Raw genomic sequence first — 22,421 nt, forward strand, 5'->3', positions numbered from 1 at the left:
ACAGGAACTGTTGAATAGCACCGCAATCTTACCGTATATCGACAGTTGTCTTTCTGTTTTCATTTGTCTCTTGTGGGATTTTAAAAGAAACTTTTGAGTCAAAGTTGATAAATCATAACTGTGGTAAATCCTCTGAACATGAGTGTATGAATATAGAGAGATTAGACATAAAATATGAGAAAACATGTTGATGTTTGGACACTGTGAACATGTGGTCGAATGATCGTGGTAATTGCAAAAATGCTGGAGGTGAATTCCCGCACCCGGTGATTTACTGCCTGCTTGATTCATTCGCCTTTTCAGAAAAAGGGCGTCCTTCATGGTCTTTTTTGCGTTCTAAAGACAGGGCCTTCAAATGAGCCGAGTGCGCAGAAAGTGTTTCGCTGGGGTTTACGAGGGTTCGCGCATGATACGGAGAAATGAATTCGTCAGATGTGAAGGCGAGCGTAATTGCAATCAGGCCGAGCTCGGAGGCTGGGGATGCCGTCTGGATGACAGCGGGTTTGAGCTCCACGTCTCCGCTGCTGTTAGTCGACACAAAAGAGCCTTTCAGAGGCAGCGAAACAATTATCTTCTGATTGGGGGATTTGATGGAGTTCGTGACATTTTTACGATTCAACGTTTTCCAAAGGCTGGCCTTGCGGTTCATGCTACAGTATACTGTTATCTAATTGGCTTGTTTGACTGTACAGTACGTGGAGCCGTTTCGATCTCAGTATGCGGTTAATTGATTTAATTTATAAGCTCTCGTCTAATGTAAGTCATCATCGTTAGGTTGAAGAGATAATAAAAAGAGACATAACTAATGGCGAAGATTAGAGAGACAAATCAAGGTGCTTTACCCTCAGCGACGCCACATAATGAGATAAACAGCTTTGGCATTTTGTACTCTACGGCTTGTGAGCAGTAAATCGTTTGTTTATGCAATGACAGTTTATAACTTCAAACTACAGTTAGAAGAAGCTTAAAGGGATAGTTTACCTAAAAATGAAAATTATTTCATCATTTTTGTAATTTCCCCAAACCTGTATGAGTTTCTATCTTTTGCAGAGCACAAAAGAAGATATTTTGAAGAATGTTGATAACCAAACAACACTGAACTCCATTGCCTTCCACCGTATGAACACAAAACCACTGAGACATTTCTCAAAATATCTTCTTGCGTGTTCTACTGAAGAAAGACTCACATACAGGTTTTGAACCACGTGAGAATGAATAAATGAGTTGATGGAATTTTTATTTTCAGACATTTCTAAGCATTGGTTTAAGTGTCCAAATATTTGATCCCTCCCTTCTTTTGAACATACTTATAAGCTTACCAGAATTTACTTTTCTGCGGCATTAGACCTCATTCTCTTCACAGTGGGACCCCCCCACCCTCTCTCTCTCTCTCTCTCTCTCTCTCTCTCTCTCTTTGGACAGTTGCTTCAGTCTGGCAGTGCTGGCTCTCCACAGAGATGAGAGAAGGCAAGTTTCAGTGGGCAGAAAGCATCATGGGAAAAACTCATCCGCCAGTCTGCCGTGTGATCTTATGCCCAGAAGCTGTGAAAAGGGCCAACTTCATCAGATACTTCTCGAAATCCGTGACCTGTCCAGTGTGAAGCGCTGGCCACAAACAGAAGACAAGGAGGACTGGTGACTGAGATACGGGTGACCGTGAGACTCCGGGGATGGGAGAGGTCTTTGTGCACCAAAAGCTGCCCTTTATCAATGTCAATTCAATCCACCACATCTAAAGTGCTAAGAGATGTTTGAAAGCATGTTGTTCAGCGTTTGCTCAGTGGTTCTACACACTCACTGCCTTTCAAAAGTTTAGGATCACTTGGCTGAAATGTATTTTGTGATCTGAAAAATCGTTTAATCTAAAGGCATTTGCTTCTATATTTTAAATCATTTTTGTAGACAATAATTGTGAGGACATAAAACTAAAATTGTATTTAATAGGTTTTTGTTTTCAATGGATGATTTGGACTAAATAATGAGAAAGGGTAGCCGATGAGAGCCCAGAACAGATGGGAACTACTTGAGTAATTCTGCAAACCCAAGACAAATGGAGCTACTTTGAAGACATTCAAATACAACATCATTTGCTTTCGTATTCTTTAGTCACAACGTTGTTGTTTTGATGAAATTATTAATGAAAAAGTGATCCCAATAACTTTTAAACGTAGTGGCCCTACCTACGTCTGAGTTTGACATTTACTGTATGCATTTGACCGACACTTTTAACCAAAACGAGTCAAACCCACAAAGTGTTTTTCCACTTCAATGCGACACAGTTCGTCCTGTATCAGGGCAACTTTGTACCCCTTTTGTCTTCTATCAGGTGAACATCAGATTTAATCGTCATCTTAAAAAACAGCACATGACTACCCGACAAACTGTAAACGATCAGTGCAAAACTGAAGTCATCATTTTCCACACACTTCAATTTCTTCAACTCCATCTTGCATGGGGTTTGTCGCAGTGCATTGTGGGATTGTCGGTGCAGTACAAATGCGACGATGCTTCATATTTTGTCCACAACCAGATTTCTCAATGACGCTGTAATATTACTAACCTGAGATCTGAACCGGCCATCACGTTAATCTGACTGGATTCTACTCCCTCTGCTTTCATTTGAAGAATGCATTTGGCTAAAGTCATGTTGTTCATTTTTCCCTCGTGTAAATACAATGAGAAACAGACAAGACGGTGTGAGTAGAAATGGAGTTGAGCCACAGATGCAATATGTGTGTCGTTGCATTACAAGAGATTAAAAATCACCCATAAGAACCCAAAGACTGAAAGATACTGATATAATATTTCAAGCCATTTATCATCTATTTCAATGAGTTTATAGCTTTTAAAACAGCGGGCTTTGTCAATGCATGTAACAAGAGTTTGTAAATGATTCTGACAGCCACCGTCATATCAAAAACAATGTCATATATTGAATGCCATCGCAGGCTCAGAATAGGAGAAAGTTCTTTCATATAGTCCCGACCAGCAGGATTCAAATAACAGGCGAAGAAATCAATGATCCACACATCACGTAATACAGTCGCGGTATGGAAAGCTGTCCCAGCAGGAGCTCAATAGACTCTTTCCATGGCAAATAATCATCTGCGACTCTTCAGTGACACAAATATTTGCAGCGTGAAGTGCCGACCATATCTTTGGATTTGCTACAGACGGCAAACAAAATAACTTAAATAAAAAATGTCAAGAACAAATATTGATTGATTCCGTGTGATAGAGCTACAAATGATGCTATGATGAATTCAAACGTTCTTATCAACTGATAATGGAAAAATGGGGGAAAGGCGGTAATCGCTCTGGAAAATTGATTCGCGCGTGATGGTATTCTTATTCGTTTAGCAGAGTGGTTTTAATTAAGCGCCCTGTTTAAATTAGAGGACAAATAGTTCCTCTTGTGAGTTAAGAAATCTGCTCATTTTCTTGCTGTTTAATAGGCAGAAGTGAGATGTTTTATTCTTCTCAGAATGGAAATCTAATGGCGAATAAATGCGATACTCTCACCAAGAGATGCAGATTAATGATGGAGTTATTAGGCGCTATTAGTCTTCAGTTTTAAATATGCTAAATAGAGTTTTTTGTTCATTGCTTGAAGGATCCAAATGTTTGAGAGGTTTGAGGGTGCGCTCGGGTGAGTAGGCCACATTTCTCAAAAAGAGTTTTTGAAATATGGTATTTCATTGATATCATTTCTGTACTTTTTATTTTTTAAACAAGATTGATAGATTTGAATATAAACTTAAAAATAAATTAAATCTAAACGCTCTGATGTGTTTGAAAACAAAATGTAAACATTATTAGAGGTGTTTTTGTAAAGCGTGTTGTAAATGTCAGTGCCACCTCCTCTCTACTGAGCCCTAGAGACAAATAAACAGCACATAAAGAAATATACTTTCTAAAGTTTTGAATCTGAGGGTAACAGCTTACTGTTTGTTTGTATTTGTGTATATATTATAATGTCTGGGTTCCATCAGACAGATAAAGTTTCTGTCGTTTTCACTGTAGAAATGTAGTTTTCTTCCTCTCGCAGCAGTGTAATGTACTGTAGAAAGTACAGAAGCTGCACTGATGTGCGCTCGGAGACACACTTCAAAACCTAGTTTTGTTACTAAACAAGTATTTGTGTTCTTTTAAACATTCTGAGGCTGTTTACAAGTACCTTCCATTTAGCCTCGCCAACATGTTGACAAAACATGTTCCAGAATAAAGGACAGTACTCCATCAAACATCTGATTAACATTCAACCAAACATACAGAATATATGTCAACCAAACTACTGTACCTTTAAGAAAATAAGTACAGTATACTTCAAGTTTATTTTATTAAGTAAAGTTCAAGTGCATTTTTAAGTATGCTAATATAAATGTACTAGTAGTTTACTTATTTGGAATGTACTATTTTCGTGTACTATACTAAGTGTACTACTTAGGACTAAATTGACCCATATGTAAGCTTGTTTTATACACTACAATAACATCAATAGCACTTGTAGTCAACTTTGCTTTTTTTGTTTGTACTACATCTTTTTTTGTACACGTAATCCTCTCAGTAAGTATACTGTTGGTATTTTTTTATTCTGTAAGTCTTGTATGTTTTCTTTAAATGTATTCCGCACTTAGTTTACTATTCATACACTATTTATATCCAGTATTATTTTTACACCAAGTATGTTCCTCTTTAGATTTTAATTTTCTTCAAATTTACATCTCTAATCTTAAGTACACTTAAAATATATACACGAAGTAAAGATTCCTATAAATGATCATATAAAGAAGATCAGCTTCAGTTCAGACTCCAAGCTATTCCATCCCTGTTGACTTGATAGTATTTAAACATGTACATTTATAAGACAGCATGTAACGTTTTGTGAAAAAGTATTTACAGTAATAGACTGTAAACATTTATTTGTTGTTTCAACTTTAAAAGTTAAGTTACCAGGCTGCCTTTTTTAAATTAAAAAAAATATTAGTTATTACATGAATTTGATGCAAAATTGTTATGTTAACTAAGTTGAATTAACTAAAAATGTTGAGGCAGCTGGGTAACTTAATTTTTTAAATTTTTTTACAGTGTAGTCTATTCAATAAAAAGAGGAAAAAACCCAACTAGTCAAGTATACATCATCATCGTACTTGTAAACCTTTAAATCTCAAATTTACTGTCTTTTTTGTCAGTTTAAGTCCAAGTAAGTGTCATTTTAAGTATATTTCTGAGAAGTTACCTTTTTTTATTTACTTATTTTTATATTTAAAAAGTATACTAACAGCACACTTGAATAAACCTCTTATTTGCAAGGGTATGGTTTTAATGGTTTTTGTTAAGAATTGTTTGATGTAACTTGGACTTGATGTAAAGTAAACAAATGATATCCATACCGCTTTTCATGCCTGCTTTTATTGTCTGTTCAGCTTCTCGAGCGACCCTGGCAACGCTAAGGTCTTGGGTTCAATTGGGTTCAATTTCATACGATATCTAAATGCATTTTAAAATTTCTGACAAATGCAAGATGAAGGTAGTTATCATTACTTTTTGCAGTTAGTATGTATAGGAAGTATAGGAAGTGTTAAGTTTATTTATGTCTTTTCAGTGCGACATTGAGGTGACTCACTGCTGCCCTCCCGCTCCATCTCGGCTTACAGCAGTCGCCAACCGTCTCCATGCACATACATTGTCCTTTATTTTGACAGGCTACAGTTTCAAAATACCTTCCCCTTACTGACGTCGACTTGGATCGGTTACTCTAGGAATAAACATTTGGAGGCACGTTTCATCTAAATAAAGAAACCAAGCTGTGATGGATCAATCCAAAAATAATTCAACTTTCAAAGGTTGCCTTCCTATCGGAGGGAGTCGAGAATGATTAGGTTGGCTGAGGTACGTGAGGTTTTGACACCTGATGAGACAGTCCGGCCAAAAATACAAATTCTGTCAACATTTATTGCAGTATGTGTTTATAAATTTGTAAATGATTCTTTCTCTCAGTGGAACACAAAAGTAGATATTTTGAGAAATGTCTCAGTGGTTTTGTGTTCATACAATGGAAGTCAATGGGGATCAATGTTGTTTGGTTATCATCGTTCTTCAAAATATCTCAGGTTTGACATGACATCAGGGTGAACAAATGATGACAGTATTTTTCATTCTGTCCCTTTAAAAGTTTAGCAAGCACGTCAGCACATTTGAGGAAATTGAACGCACAGGGCAGTGAGTTTGTTGGTGTTATTACGACAGCAAAAGGCCACAAATGGGCGAGTGAAAGACACGAGGTCAGAATGACATTAATCTTGTTGCATCTAACATCTACTGCGGTTGTACTGCTGTGCATAATGTATTTTATTCTTTTGATTTCAGATTTCCGGAGGTTTTTCTGAAGGGTGTTATTAGCGTCGCAGGATACGACAAGTCAGTGTATTACAATTGCTTACGTTTGAGGATTTGAGCAAAAAAGCATAACTCGATCAGAACTCTTTGTGCTATGAGGATGAATGATATTTAAGATTGTACAGCTTCGTTAAGTGGAGGTGTGCTATTATTTTCTGAAGTAAATGGTCTTGTTCAAAGGTTTGTTCCTGTGGCTCAGTCGGTAGAGCATTGCTCACGGTTTTGCACGAACAGGCACATCTCACATTGTCTTTAAAAAGGACAATGTGAAACTTTCTCTGTCAGTATTATTCTTGATCTGCACTCAGTTTCTGGCTTCTGTTTTTACTTGAACCGTGCATTGACAAAGGCAGGTCCATATACGGCCTCTCTAGGTTTTAAGCATCTGTCTTACCTGTCAGACAGGTAATCTCTCGGTTGAAATCCTACTCGACTTTTTACATCAGAGCTTCAGTTGATAAATGCTGGGGTTTAACTTTGAAACTTTTGATTACAAGCCTCTAAAAGACAAGTAATATAAGCAGAAGCCGAGAAGAAATATGCATTCGCGCATGGGCTGTAATATCCAGGAGTGATGTGTTTGTTATGTCCCGGTACATCCTCGTATGATTTATGACTCACTGATAAATGAAACATATATGTGAGCTCTTGTTTTATTGCGGTGTAGTTAGTTTATAGTGTGCATTTCTCAGAAGACTTGGATATAGAATTTCACAGGGGAAGAGACGGCAGTGAAATGTAAAGAGTCTATTAGACATGTTTACAGATGCTTAATAAGTCCCTGTGAACCGGAAGTTGAGATCGTTTTTACTTCCGAGTGAAATGGAATTTTGAATTAGAAAAGTAGTGGGTGTAGCTTTCGGCTTTCTCTGCGATTTGATTGGATGTATAAAAACAGCCGTTGCATTTTGAAATGGAACTGGCAGCAGACTGACAGTTGAAGGGGAGGAGTTAACTGATGCTCCGCCCAAGCCATTCAACATACGTCATTTGAGATGAAAAGTCATTACAGGAAGGAAGTGCATTTTAGATTTTAACTGAAGATTATGAGGGCACACGGATTTTAAAAAGAGAATGACCCGCATTGATAATTTATTTACAATTAACGCTGCAATATTTCAAGAAAAAATAGTCATTGTAATTTTTTATTTCACTGGGACTTTAAAACAAAATGAGCAGTTGCTTCTTATGTTAATGATAATTCTAAATAATTATATAATTAAACATGTAATTTGTAATAGTAGATATAGACATTATTACCCAACTATTATTTTGATCGAAACAAATATGCCAATAAGTCTTTCATTTATGCACTCGGTTGCATTTTTGACCTTTCATCAAGGTCGACATGATTTATTGGAAAAATGTTTTGTCAGGTCACCTAAAACCTACGTGCTCGATGCGGAAATATCTAGATTCAGTGCTATTGACCATAAAATATGGTTTAATACTGATTCAACCTCACCAAACAGCACCCAAAGTCAGATTATTTTACAGGGGTCACACGAGGAAGAAATATCTTTTTAAAGGGACAGTTCCCTCAAAAATGAAACTTCTTTAATCATTTACTCTATCATTTTATTTCAAATCTGTATGACTTTGAATGTTAATAATCAAACAACATTGAACTCCACTGACTTCCATTGTATCAACACAAAACCATTTCTCAAAATATCTTCTTTTGTGTTCCACTTAAAAAAGGTTTACAACCGCATATAGGGGAATAAATAATGACTGCATTTGATTTTTGGGTGAACTGTCCCTTCGGGTTGAAACGTTCATATTTCACATTGGACATCTACGCATGCATATTGTGTACATTTTTGACAGCGACTTGTTTCACGATACCTAAAAATGTAATGCAAAGTTTCTTATTTGTATTTTTATTAGCCCATAAATTCATCTTTAACTCAAGTACAACTTTGTTGTTCAATGACGTGCGCACGCAGAATAACAAAGTTCATTCATGTGCGTGGGTAGTGCCGCAGACTTCATATGCACTACAGTACAGTTTAAAACACAATATGTGTGTTCAGTTATATAAAATGCTCGTCTTCAGCATATTCTTCTTTAAGAATCTTTCCCTACGCCCTCATAAATGTCTTATATTAGTCTCGCATTACCTTTAATTTCTCTTTTCATGGCCTGTGATGTTTGTCTCTCTTTGTTTCACTGCCACTTTACACAAAGTTTGAAAGATGCTTCATCTTCAGAAAATGCTGATGGTCAATCCTCGGGGGTTGCTTGTAATAAATATTTTAGTTATATCGTTTTATTTATTTTATATTGGGTTAGCAATTTTCCAACCCTGAAAAGTTACTATAGTTTTAAACCATGGTTATTTTTTCTAAGGGTAATTTGTGTGATTCGTTATTTTCTACACTGTAAAACTTTTCCCTGTAAATTTACAGTAAAATACTGGCAGCTGGGTTGCCAGCCACATTCTGTATTTTACAGATCCAAAACTGTAAACAATATTTACAGTATTGTACTGTAGTTGCCAGATACAGTATCATGCTGTACTTTTATTTTTTTACAGTGTGTACTGTAAATCTTTTCACTCTCAATTTACATTCTGGCAGCTGGGTTGCCAGCAAATTACTGTATTTTTACAGAACTATGACTGTATTAAGTACTGTATTATACTGTTATGCCACTTAATTTTACAATATTACAACTTGTTATATATTGCAATAAATTTTATTTCTACACAGAATATCATTTTCCTTAAAACATGAAAAATTTTACTTTAGTCTCAAATGGAAATAGAAAACAATAGTCTTAGAATATAGAATGTTTATTTCTGATGCAAAGGCCAGAAAATTTCCTTATATAAACATTTTGGCTGAAATGTCAGCTGTTCGAAATAAATTCAATTAACAGTTAACAGAACCGTTAACAATTAACAGAACATTAACAATCAAGTTCTCTCAACGAATTAACGCATTATATAAACATGTTGGTAGGAATGCCAGCTGTACTTTTGTATTGCAATTAACAGTTAACAGCACATCATTAACAATGCAGGAACCTTACTTCCTTCTAGTCCAATGACAGTGGATAGTGGAAGTGTCTAAACAAAATTCCATTCAAAGTCTGTAAGTTTTTTCAGAAGAGAGGAAACCTGTGGCTTCACAGTAGTGTTCTTTTTTTGCACAACTTGGCAAGTCTTCTTTGAAGTCACTTTCCCCTTCTTGGCTTTTCATCCACGCTCCGGGTTGATGTCGAGACAGCGTCTACAAGGCAGAAAACAAACAAAAATTTATGCCTATTTCTATCTCTCTCTCTCTCTCTCTCTCTCTCTCTCTCTCTCAACCAGATGCCTTTCAATAATTTGTTTGGATATAGTTATCACACCAAAATTGCAATTTTATACTACAGTCATCGCACTTCACTGACAAAACGTGGATCGAACAAAACTTTCCATTTTGTCTTTGTTAACTATATTCTGCTAGAAAAATAAATCACATACTTTGTGTACTCTCCAGTGCTCAACCAAGGCTGCATAACATGAATGCAAGTTATGCATAAAATCTTGTTATTTTACACAGTTATTTTGGAAAACAAAGAAATGTTCATTAAGTAATAGTGCAATTGAATTGTAATATTTGGTGTAAACAATTGAATGGGGAAGATCAACATTCTGTAAAAAAAGCTTTCTGTTCAAAATTGAAATTTGAAATACTAAAATGGTTTTGGTGTAATTTTTTTATATTTCATGTCCTGAAAAACATACAGTATATGTGTTTTTAAATTTTCTGAAGGACATTACTAAATAAATGTAAACTAAATAATAACAATATTTATATTATTGTTAATGTCAATATTATTAGATAATAAAATAATATAAACAAAACAATAACAATTTACACCAGTTGTCATTTTCAGAGGTTTACACCCAACTGAGTTTAAATGAATGGTGTTGCATTTATGGGCATCACTGAATGTTTCTATCTACTGTAATAGTTGTGTATGAGTCTCTTGATTGTCCTTAATGTATAAAGATGAATCTCAACATCATACTGTTAATACTGGACATGAACCAAATATCCAGAAATGCTGAAAAAGCAAAGATTCTGGACCTGGATGATTTTTCTGAAAACCAGTGGACAGATAAATGACTCAGGACAAAAAAGAAACGCTTAAACAACTATAACAAAAGATAACAACTGTCATTCATTGTTATTATACAGTATTAAGAATCAGGGGCGTGTAAACTTTTGCACTGGACTATTTTTTAGAAATTCTGTTATTATTTTTTGGTGTGAACTATATGTTAACATTTCTGAAATAACTTGCTCAGGGCAGGACTCCATTAAAATCCTGCAGCCCCTCAATTACCGACTGAATTACAGATGATGGGAGAATGTGCTTTGGCTGCAATTTGAGATAAAACAGTGCCATATTCTTCAAAAAAAGCGATTCATTTGCAATATCTGGCAATAGTGCAATATCCAACTGCTCTTCACCATCACCACAATCAATAAACGAAGCAGACAGTGCATTTGAGTCTTCAGCCACATTGCATACCTCACCGTGTGGCCTCTGCACTGAAAAGTTCAAATGTAGTATATTATGAGTTGCGGTGATATCTGGATATATGTGAGGTCAGTGTTGATGCAAAAGAAAAGCTTTTATTACACTTAAATGGGTAAGGCACTCTGGTGCCTTCTTTGATATGAGACTTCAGGTGTAAAATGAAGTTTTTCAAATCACTACATCTTTCCTGACAGACACCAATGTCACAGACTAAAGTGTAAGCATTTTTAATTGCTCAGCAGACGTATTTGTGTCCCTCTTTTTCTGATCCCTGAATATATGAGCCTTAAAAGCTGTAAACTTTTTGAATCTTCTGGGCAACCAGGAATACCATAATTTAAAATTAGCAGTAGGAACATGACTATGTATTTTCATGTGCTGGCAGTATGAGAACTGACACCACATCATTTTTGTGAACAAGTGAATTATAACTGTAAGGCTATTTATGATGAACTTACGTTAGCACTCAGTCGATTTTCATCAGATGACTCAGCCTGAAATAAAAAATGAATCGAAAATCAGACGCAGGTCGTGCGAATGGCATGATAAATGTTTACCTTTCAAAATATATATCAAAGTTAATTGGGGAATAGTTGAGAACAGACTGAACTATTCACTCGGGTTTTAACCTACGTGTAACGTTACAGGCTAAGCTAAGTAAATCACAATGAGCCGACAGACAGCAACATACTGCACGTTTCGGGCATTATAATTTTGATTTCTTATGTTCAATCGTCAAAAACGACACCGATCCAAAAAAATCTTGAATAACGTAACACTATCGTTCCCAAAATCAGTCCACTCATGCTAACAGTTCAGAAATGCAATCGAATAAAACAACAGTGTCTTACCGTGTCAATGCTCAGTCCAACAATTACACATCTGCTACCAACTTCATTTCTCTTGAAAAATGTATTCTCCCCGTCTTCTTGCTGCATTATCCTCTCATTTTTTTGCTGCGTCGGTAGTGTCTCAAAGTTGTAATGTCACAGGCAGCTATGGATTAAAAGGCGAACTCGCTGCTCAAACTTTCAAAAATTAAAATTCATGACGAAACGACTGGCATGTCTTCATACAGTATGTAACGTTGTGCTTACGTTGTTCATATGAATATCCCACTAACAAATTATGTGCTTCAGTGGCACTGGCTCTGCTCACATTTTAAATAAATTGAGCGCGAAGGAAATCAATCCCACAATGCAATGTATTTACAGCCTGATACTGTATTAGGAATTTTGTGTGCTGAAAACAGAAAAATACTGTACATTTACAGTCATTCTGTTAAATATACAGTCGGATACTGTTTTATAAAAATACAGTACAATACGGTTAGAAATTGCCTGTAAATTTACAGTAAAGTTTTACAGTGTAGCAATAAATATTAAAACGAAATATACTTAAAAAAACTGTAATTTTACAGAATTTCTCTGTAAAAAAAATTTCAGATTTTCAACGTAAATGAAAAACATTTTACTGTTTTTGTTACAAATTTTTAATGTATTTTTTTTAATACGGTCAAAAACTGTAAAATTACAGACAAAGACTGCAAATTTACAAGAAAAACAGATGAAATTTTTAATTTTACAGTGAAAAACGTTGTTTTACAGTTTTTTTTATTTTTGAAATACTGTCAAAAATTATAAAATTACAGACAAAGGCAACACATTTAAAAACAAATGGGGAAAAAAACATATACTGTATATCCTTATATCCTATAATTTTACAAGGAAAAAGTATTTTACGGTATATTTCTGTTTTTCCAGTTTACAGAATATTTCAGATTTTTTACAGATTTTTTTTACAGTGTAAAATTGTAAAAAAAAGAAATATAATTTCATGGATGTATAACTCCTTACTTTTTATGCTTGATGTAGCATATCACTTTAGTTGATATGTTGGAATACCTTCAACAATCTTCCGAAAGTGCTGTGCGTTCAGCATCTGTACCATATTCTCACTGTAAGTGTTGGGACTTTCTGAACGATTACATTAATGGTATTTCAGTCTTGGAGATTTGTCGCACCAAACAGAAAATGTCCGTTACTGTATCCACTTAATACGATTAGCCACAGCCCGTGACTTAATTTAATGCATCTTAGTGGTTAATTTTAATGCTACGCTAAAGATGTCGTTGATGTCACAGCCGCTTACTGTCTTCATTGAAAGGAGAAGGGAGGAGGACGTCAGGAATTAGCATACAAAAGAGGACAAAGGAGGCAATTCCTTAGAACACCAGCACTTTAGCATGCTGGAGTTAATTCTGTTTACACACAGAGCTCTCAGTAGATCTTGAGGTGTGATTGAAAGCACTTATGCATCCGTAGCCATTTTTTGTCTTAGATGTAGTACATGTGCCTGTTAGTATGCTTGTGTGAACGGTGACCCAAAAAAGTATTCAGACACTTAAGTTGCACAGTAAAAAAAAAATGTTTATTCCTTTTTAAAGATATAAAATAAATACCTGTGTAAAAATGACTTGAAACTTTTAGCATTATTGGTTGATATGTTTTGTAATGCAATTCATATTAAAGGGATAGTTTACTCAAAATAAAAACTAACCCACATGTCATTACAAACCTGTAGACCTTCGTCTGCAGAAAACAAAAGAAGATATTTTGAAGAATGTTTGTAACACGGTACCCATTGACTTCCGTCGGTTTCATCTCTGTCCAATAGGAGTGATTGGGGACCGCCATTGTTCGGTGACAAGAGGGTGAGTAAAAGATAACAATATTTTCATTTTTGGGTGAACTATCCCTTTAAGTGCAGCTTGAATGTGCACATACTTTTTAGGACCACTGTGTTTATCACATTTCTGTTTACCTGACATTGTGTTTCACCCTGCAGATGACAAATAATGCATTAAGGTTAAAAGCTTACCTGCCTTTAGTTTATCTGGCAGCCAATCAGATCATGGATTAGTGGTAAAATCTTGCTTCTTGTGACTTCTGAAGCAAAGCTGATCTCTGCCTTGAGGGTGGTTGATGGAGCATTGGTTTCTCTATCACCCAGGTTGTGTTAAATGACATCATGCAGTAGTTGTATTTCATTGCTTGTCAATAAGACAAAAAAAAATCTTATTTGAATGCACATTGTGTCAAATACGTAAATGCGAGTGGATATAGGAAGTTAAATGTGATGCATGTACTGCTTACAGATGCCAAACGCGTCTTTTACCGAGTTACACTGCCCTCTATGGGCTTCTCTCTCTGTCTCTCTCTCTCTGTCTCTCTCTCTCTCTCTCCTTTTTCTTTCTCTTTCGTCTAACCATGGCCATCACCCCTCAATTATTCTGATGCGTAAAATAAGAGTAGAGTGAGGGGCAGTGCGCGAACAACACATTGTGCACGAAGCTTTTATTTCAAGTCCCCTCATAAATATTCCACCCTGCCCGAAATTTACAATTGATCTGACGACAGTACAGCAACAGTGAGCCAATGGAAATCCAAGTTCCACTAGTTGAAACACTAGTTACAATGGCAGCACATCTCCGAAGGCGGATTTACGGGAGCCGTTTGGCGAAACAAAGCTAAAAAATATGAAACCAGCCAGTGTCGCGCCGGAAACATCAGGCGTCTGCGAAGAAATCGCATCCGGCAATAAACTACAACGCGACTCAACCCGTACCACTCGCAGTCGTCTGGGGGATGCGTTTTTCGCGCGTCCGTTTCGCCGGTCCGCGCACTGAGGGAAGGAATAGACTGCTTCGCGTTTGGATACACAGATCGGTGGCATAGGCATTTTACATCAACTTGCCGATGGAAATGGACATGGCAGGGGTTGGATTTGGTCAGGAAATGGCGATACCCATCAAGAGAAAATTCTAAACTTGCCCTTTTTCTGTCTTTTGCATGCTGACCGTCACGTTTCCAGGGAGAGTTTGTGTAACACAGGCAGATCACGAACCACTTCGCGGATTATTATACAGCCGTGGTAAGGAGAATCCAGTGTCTTCGAGGTTATGGATTTGTCATGTTTTCGAATTTGCCACATTTGAGCGGGTAAGAAACACGGCTTTTCTAAGGCGTCTCATATAAACCCTCGGTTTTCTGCTGTCTGGAGCTGTCCGCGGTGCTGAAATGCAGTTATTTAGTTGGCGTGGGGAATTGGTGACAGCCACTTGATGTCTTGTCAAATATTCAGTTATGTGTGCGTTACACAACTTCATGTGTGCTATATATGCTTCAGAGATTGTAATATAGACCCTCGATGGTGAGGAAATACGAACGCGTTCCTTTGGAAAGACCGGCTGGGTGAATAAATATAGTGTGGAATGAATGAGCTCTTGTTCGAAACGATTAAAATTGTGACATATGTATTTGTGATTTTTATTTGCATAGGAAGACTTTTTGGTGGTATTTTTTTTAGCATGCATGTAGTATAGCGCATTAGATTTAGGCGCGCTCTCTGTGAATGTGTGTGTGTGGGTGTGTGTTTGCGCGTCCAAGTGTGTGTTTATGCGTGTGCGTCTATCTTAGAGAGAGAGAGAGAGAGAGAGAGAGAGAGAGAGAGAGAGAGGGGAGGTTGATTAGCATGAATACAAATGCTTCCACACATACCGGATACTCATGAAAACGGTTTAATATAGTATTGTTCGCTCCTCAACGCTTGATGTGGAATATAATCTATGACGTCGCGTTTTCTAATCGACCCGCGTCTTTGTCGCCTGAAGGATGAGCTATGACTTTCACATGCAGGAAGGGAAATTTATCATGGACACTCTCCTGAAACGCGGATGTGTCGTTCACTGTATATGGCTTAACTTCGATACTCGTTGAGTTGATATCAGCTGAAATCGTCGGATATGTGGGGTGAGTACAGGAGATTTTTTTTGCATCGGGGTCTCTGCTTTGGCGAGAAAATAAGTTCGTTATATTTCCAGAGTGACGAATGCATAGATTTGTTTTGTGATCTTATTCGTCAGACGTTATAAGTCCTTGGAAACCATGGAGATGTCGGTTTGTTCAGCGCATGAGTAACCGGGTTTACATGTTAACTCTGAGTTTACATCATTTGTAGGAAATGCATTCCCAAATTGCGCATTGGAGAGTGGATAGTATTTCTGCCAGTCGATGCTACTTTCATTTGCAATGACTCGAGAACGTTACGTTTTTCGTTCTCGCCTATGTGTCAAATGTCTTTATAAATATGCTCGTGTGTGAAACAGATTATGGTCGAATTTGAAACATCATGATCGTTTTATACACATTGTAGCGAATAAATCATTTCGTATGTGTCACTGAGAAATGCATTAAAATATAAATGTCATTTATTTATGAGCTCTTGAATTGAGAAGTTTAGGCTTAGGAGCCATACTCATCAGTTATTCAGATCAGCATCTGCTTGTGCATTAAGTAGGAACATTTTGCTCGGTGTTAATGGTAAGGATGGCGATGTTTATCTTTGTGTTGTAGTTTGCAGATAGAACGCTTTTATTTCCCGTAAACGACATTCATGGCTTCTTTTTCCTTTTTCTAGATGACACCCCGATCTGCAGCTGCACTACAGTGAACTGGTCCATTCCTGCACAAGAAAATGCATATCTGGGTACTGAAAATAATATTGCTGCTTGCCACATCTCTGAGTCTGGTGGAGATGTATGACAGTTATGGGGAAATCTGCAGGAATCTGTGCACTTGCGAGGAGAAAGAAGGCATTCTGACGGTCAGCTGTGAGAACAGAGGCATTGTGCGGCTGTCGGAAATAAGCCCAGTGCATTTCTCCTCCTACCATCTTTTGCTGACGGGCAATTTGTTAAAACGATTATCTATCGATGACTTCATCAACTACACTGGAGTTACTATTTTGCATTTAGGCAACAATGACATATCCGAGGTGGAGACCGGCGCATTTAACGGACTCCAGGGATTAAAGAGATTACATTTGAACAATAACAAAATAGACATGCTTCGGGACGACACTTTCGCCGGACTGGAGAGCCTAGAATACCTTCAGATTGATTATAATTTCATTAGCGCCATCGAGCCCAACGCTCTGAGCAGGCTTCATCGCCTGACTGTGCTTATTCTAAATGACAATTTGTTGTCTTCTCTGCCCACGAACATTTTCCGGAACGTACCCTTGACGCACCTGGATCTCAGGGGCAACCGGTTAAAGATGTTCCCTTACATCGGACTGCTGGAGCACATGGACAAAGTGGTGGAATTACAGCTGGAGGAAAACCCGTGGAACTGTTCATGCGAGCTCATAGCGCTCAAGGCCTGGCTGGAGAGCATTGCCTACACGGCTCTGGTGGGGGAGGTGGTCTGCGAGACTCCTTTCAGGCTCCACGGCAGAGATCTCGACGAGGTCTCCAAACAGGAACTGTGTCCCCGAAGGGCCATATCAGAGTACGAGATGCGCCCACCGCCCCCACTCAGCACCAGCGGCTACTTTCAGACCACACCGGCAGCTGTGACGGCGTCGGCCACATCATCGGCCGTCCTCCGCTCCTCTTCCAGACCCACCAAGGGTACGCGGCAGTCCAGCAAAACCAAGTCCAAGCCCACATCTCGAATTCCAGCCAACCCCTACAACTACGGGCCCATCATCGCTTTTCAGACCAAATCTCCTGTGCCTTTGGACTGCCCCACCACCTGCACGTGCAATCTGCAAATCTCAGACCTGGGGCTTAACGTCAACTGCCAGGAAAGGAAGATCGAAAACATATCCGACCTAAAGCCCAAGCCATACAATCCCAAAAAGATGTACCTCACCGGGAACTACATCCCTGTGGTACGGAGATCTGACTTCGTGGAGGCCGAAGGATTGGATTTACTGCACCTGGGAAACAATCGGATTGCGCTCATACACGACAGGGCCTTTGGGGATCTAATTAACCTACGCAGGCTGTACCTGAATGGCAATTTGATCGACAGACTCACGGCAGATATGTTCTTTGGGCTGAAGAACCTGCAGTACTTGTATTTAGAATATAATAAGATTAGAGAGATTGTAGGCGGCACCTTTCGCTTCGTGCCCAACCTTCAGCTGCTTTTCTTGAACAACAATCTTTTAAAAACATTGCCAGGAGGCATCTTCTCGAGTCTGTCTCTCTCCCGGCTCAACCTTCGCAGCAACCACTTTCAACATCTGCCTGTGAGTGGAGTTTTGGACCAGCTGAAGGCGCTGGTCCAGGTCGACCTGTTCGAGAACCCGTGGGATTGCACGTGCGATGCCGTCGGCATGAAGATCTGGTTGGAGCAGCTGAACACCGGAACGGTGGTCAACGACGTCAACTGCGTGACGCCCAAGCGGCTCGCCGGACAAGACATGCGGGGCGTGCCCTCTGAGCAACTGTGCCCGGATTACTCGGACGTCGTTGTGTCCACCGTGCTTCCATCCGAGGAGCCTATCGGCGACAAGATCACCACCACAGACACGCCGATTAGGTTCAACACCACTTCCAGTCACGTTCCTTTATCTGTTCTGATTCTCAGTCTCCTGCTGGTTTTCATAATGTCAGTCTTCGTGGCAGCCGGCCTCTTCGTGGTGGTGATGAAGAGGCGCAAGAAGTCTCAGAGCGACCGCACCAGCACCAACAACTCGGACGTCAGCTCCTTCAACTTGCAGTACAATCTCTATAGCAATCGCTCCGTCCCCAAGGTCAAAGCGCCCGCAGGCCATGTCTACGAGTACATCCCTCACCCGTTAGGTCACATGTGTAAAAACCCCATCTACAGGTCTAGAGAGGGCAACGCTGTTGAGGATTACCCCGACCTGCACGAACTGAAGGTCACCTACAGGAGTAATGCGGACGAGGACCAGGAGGTGACCTTGAGGACCCCCGCTTACACTGTCAGCACCATCGAGCCCCGCGAGCAGCCGTCTCCCGTTCAGGACGCGGAACATTTCTTCAGAGGGATTCTAGAGCCGGATAAATCTCCGTCCTCTGCCGGCGGCAGGTTTGAATATAAGTACACCGGTCCCGTCCCGTACACGTACCAACCAAACTTTGACGTCAGACGCCAGTTCTTACATCCCGAGGGAATACGAGACACTATGCTTTACGGTACGGCGCCAAGTACTGTCTTTGTGGAGCCCAATCGAAACGACTATTTGGAACTAAAAGCAAAACTTCAAATAGAGCCGGACTACCTCGAAGTTCTTGAGAAACAGACGACACAGAGTCAGTTTTAAATCTATAGATGCAGTTAAAGCATCCCCCCCTATACTGACTCAAACTGGAGGGTGCCTTGGCACAACATACACCAACTTAACAAACGAAAAAAATCCAAACCTTCAGTGGGGTGTGCCGAACTATGTTACTTTAATTTCAGAATCACATGGCATTCATGAAAATGAAACAGAGCTCACTGAACTCGGATGCGATTACAAACTGTCAATGCAAAATCTATTTTTTTATAGCTAAAGATTGAACACGCGTGAATCTAAGTGTACAGGTTAATCTCACCCAAATACATTTTCAGGAATATAATCACACACATATTGTGAATCAAATGGGATTGGTGATGGGGAAAGGGGTTTACGTTACAGAAAACAAACAAACAAACAAACAAACACTATACAGCAGTGCATCCAACCAAGCGGGACGATTTCTCTGCTTTAGTCTGTAAGTAAGTACTGTATTTATTGGTATACTCTTTGCCATGTATTTTTTTCAACGCTCATCGATATTATGTGTGTCACCATGTCCCACGATTCTCTGTACGAGCATTTTGTTTGTGGTTTCCGATCACTTACTGTAGCTTGCATTGTACAAGTGGCTTTCTTTAAGCAGTGGCACACCCCAACGTGGAAGAGAGACTCTGCATCATTAAGGGTTTCAAAGGAGAAGTGTCTTTGTATGCTGTTCTGCACTTTTTTCGGAAGATGGAAGGCCATCGGGTCTTCCCAGCTAACATTAGAAGAAATATTATATATTAAAAATGAATATGTGCATTCATTCTTAATATGTATTTTTAATATGTTATATCGAAATTCATAAATAATAACTGAAGTAATAATTATGTTGTGTAATACTGATATTTTAATGTAACACCTATTTTTATACAAGCATTCGCGGATCCTTTCCCCTTATCGTTTTCATCGTTTTGATTGCTTTGCACTTATTGCACTATATTGACCAAAATATGTTTATGTCATCAATAAATATGATGTCCGGTTCTTATACATATTTGTCGGGAATTCAAACAGGTTGAATCGCGGCTGCCACCAGGTGACCAAACAGTTGCAGGATTGTTGAAGTTAATTCAATAGTTTTAGTTGATTAACATAGCCAACAGTGAGTGAACCTCTCAATTCTCAGCCTGTGTCTCCGTGTGTGTGTTACACGACTTACATCAGACCACACTAAATAGGGTCAGCCTTTACTTATTAAAAAAAAAAACATGTAATCAATAATGGCTCATCTTACTTGGGCTAATTACAGTGGTAAGATGTTATTCTAACAGGACTGATATGATAAAGATCTATTTTTTCTATATGCATTTTGACAATATCCCTTTATGAACCATGGTTTTATTTGAGAAAAGCGGTTGTATAGTTGTTTTCTACTCATGGCTGGGTAAAATAGAAAAAGTACAACAAAATCGAGTCAAAATTGAGATATGGGTTGAAACAACCCAGCACAGGTTCATTTACAACCTAACGGTTTGTTTTGTCCATGTTTTACACAACCATAGGTAGAAAACAATCCAACATTTTGCAGAGTTTAACTATGTTTTTGACATATTCATTTCAATTTGTATTATACAGTAGATTTAATGTTGAATCAATGTTGAGAATAACCAATGTAACATTGATTTAACATAGCATCAATTATATTTGCTATTTTAAGATTACGGTTAAATTAAAATGTTGGGTTATTTCAACCCAGCATTGAATCAAAAATGGACAAACCCAATCATTGGGTTTTAAAAGAACCTTTCCGGGGTTGTTTTAACACATTGTTGGGTGAAATATAAACATTTTTTTGGGTTGGGTTTGTCTATTTTTGACCCAACGATGGGTTGAAATAACCCAGCAGTTATGCACCCTACAAAATGCATGGATGGATAAAATGTGGACTAAACCAGCTGTTGCTTTATAAATGAACCTATTCTGGGTTATTTTAAACCAAAATGATTAGTTTCATATACTAATGTTGGGTTATTTTCAACCCAGCCATGCGTCAAAAAGGAAGGTTTTTCTTTCAACCAAAAGTGCTGGGTTGTTTTAACCCTTTGTTGGGTCAAATTTAAACATTTTTCTGGGTTAATTTAACCCAACTGTTAGGTTTGTCTTTTTTGTGGCCCAACGCTGAGTTGAAAATAACCCAACATTTTTTAGGTCTAGGTTCATTTATGACCCAACAATTTGTTTTTGAGCCAGTCTGTGAAAAAAATAATTTTTGTGATTTACTGTTGTCTAAACAAATTCATCCCACATCATGTGAAGATCATTCTGTGAAAATATAAGATTGATATCTTTATTATTAACTGAGTAAAGCCATATCAAAGAAGGAAATTATGGTGAAATTAATGGCTGAAATCAAAACTTTGATGCTTGTTATCTCATAATTCGATTTTGAGGCTTTGAGGGTGACATTTTATCCAACAATTATTTGAAAACAACCCAACTTGCACTCATTTGGACAACGACGGACTAAAATATTGGTGAAGGCTGTTTCCGCCGGTGGATTTGAAATGGCTGTGTGGAATATTGAGAGATGACTCTGACCTGGCGCTCTACTCAATGATAAAGAGCTCTGCTTTGTACCCAATGCTTCTCTGGACTCAAGGGTCCTATTCCACTTTAAGCTTGATGTGGATCTTTTTATAGCCGTGGAATATGAAGGCACCATCCGAGGATGAGGGGCTTGAATAATTTGGGCGACCTGACAACTTGTCTTTGTAGCTTGAAGAGTCTGAGTCACGAAGTTGTAAAGCTACAAAGGGCTATTATGAGAGGACAGACCTTGGCGTAGCATTGCATACTGATTCACCGCTCGGGGATGTTAATGTAATTAATGTGAAGCGGCCTGATTGTCAGGTGACGTGTGCTTCATCCACGTGTGCACATTTTAATCATGTCTGCTCGTTGTTATGAGGTGACGTTTTTGAAGGATTCACTGTGTTTATTTGTCTTCGTATTTTTTAATCAAGGAAAATGGATTAACAAAGAAATTTCTCTTTTATAGCTCGGAAGATTCGATTTCTCTGTTGTGTTTCATTAAAGGATCAAGTTAGTCTCAGATGTTTCTCCTAGTCAATTATTATACATTAAAAGGTGTGAATGAATGTAGATTGTAGAGGTCAAATAATCTGGATTTGAGTAAATGTGAAGATATTGAGATCTTCAGTAATATTGACTTTTGATTGCAGACGAGACAAATCTGAGCTCAGTTTGACACATATCTTCTCAAACTCTAATGACGGTTGTCAGATTTCTGACTCGTTTTTTTTCCTCTGGAGAAACATCTGAGATGCAGATGAGATTAATCGTTTCTCAATGGTCTATATCTTCAATGTCTGTTGTTTTTG

At 38.3% G+C, this 22,421-nt stretch overlaps 1 protein-coding gene across 3 annotated transcripts; it reads left to right on the forward strand.

Moving 5' to 3' along the window:
• Nucleotides 1-14,028: 14,028 nt before the first annotated feature.
• Nucleotides 14,029-20,609, forward strand: LOC130553590 (SLIT and NTRK-like protein 5). Of its 3 annotated transcripts, none has more exons than XM_057332651.1 (2): nt 14,029-14,871; nt 16,417-20,609. In XM_057332651.1, the coding sequence occupies exon 2, from the start codon at nt 16,474-16,476 to the stop codon at nt 19,075-19,077; it is 2,604 nt and encodes an 867-aa protein (XP_057188634.1). In that variant the 5' UTR covers nt 14,029-14,871; nt 16,417-16,473; the 3' UTR covers nt 19,078-20,609. The 3 variants fall into 3 exon arrangements, with proteins under 3 accessions (XP_057188634.1, XP_057188632.1, XP_057188633.1); XM_057332649.1 differs by having other exon boundaries at nt 14,030-14,939; nt 16,417-20,608; XM_057332650.1 differs by lacking the exon at nt 14,029-14,871 and adding an exon at nt 14,996-15,749 and having other exon boundaries at nt 16,417-20,608.
• Nucleotides 20,610-22,421: the final 1,812 nt, after the last annotated feature.

The sequence above is a fragment of the Triplophysa rosa genome, linkage group LG4 (genome assembly GCF_024868665.1).
Source record: "Triplophysa rosa linkage group LG4, Trosa_1v2, whole genome shotgun sequence".
NCBI classification, from domain to species: domain Eukaryota; kingdom Metazoa; phylum Chordata; class Actinopteri; order Cypriniformes; family Nemacheilidae; genus Triplophysa; species Triplophysa rosa.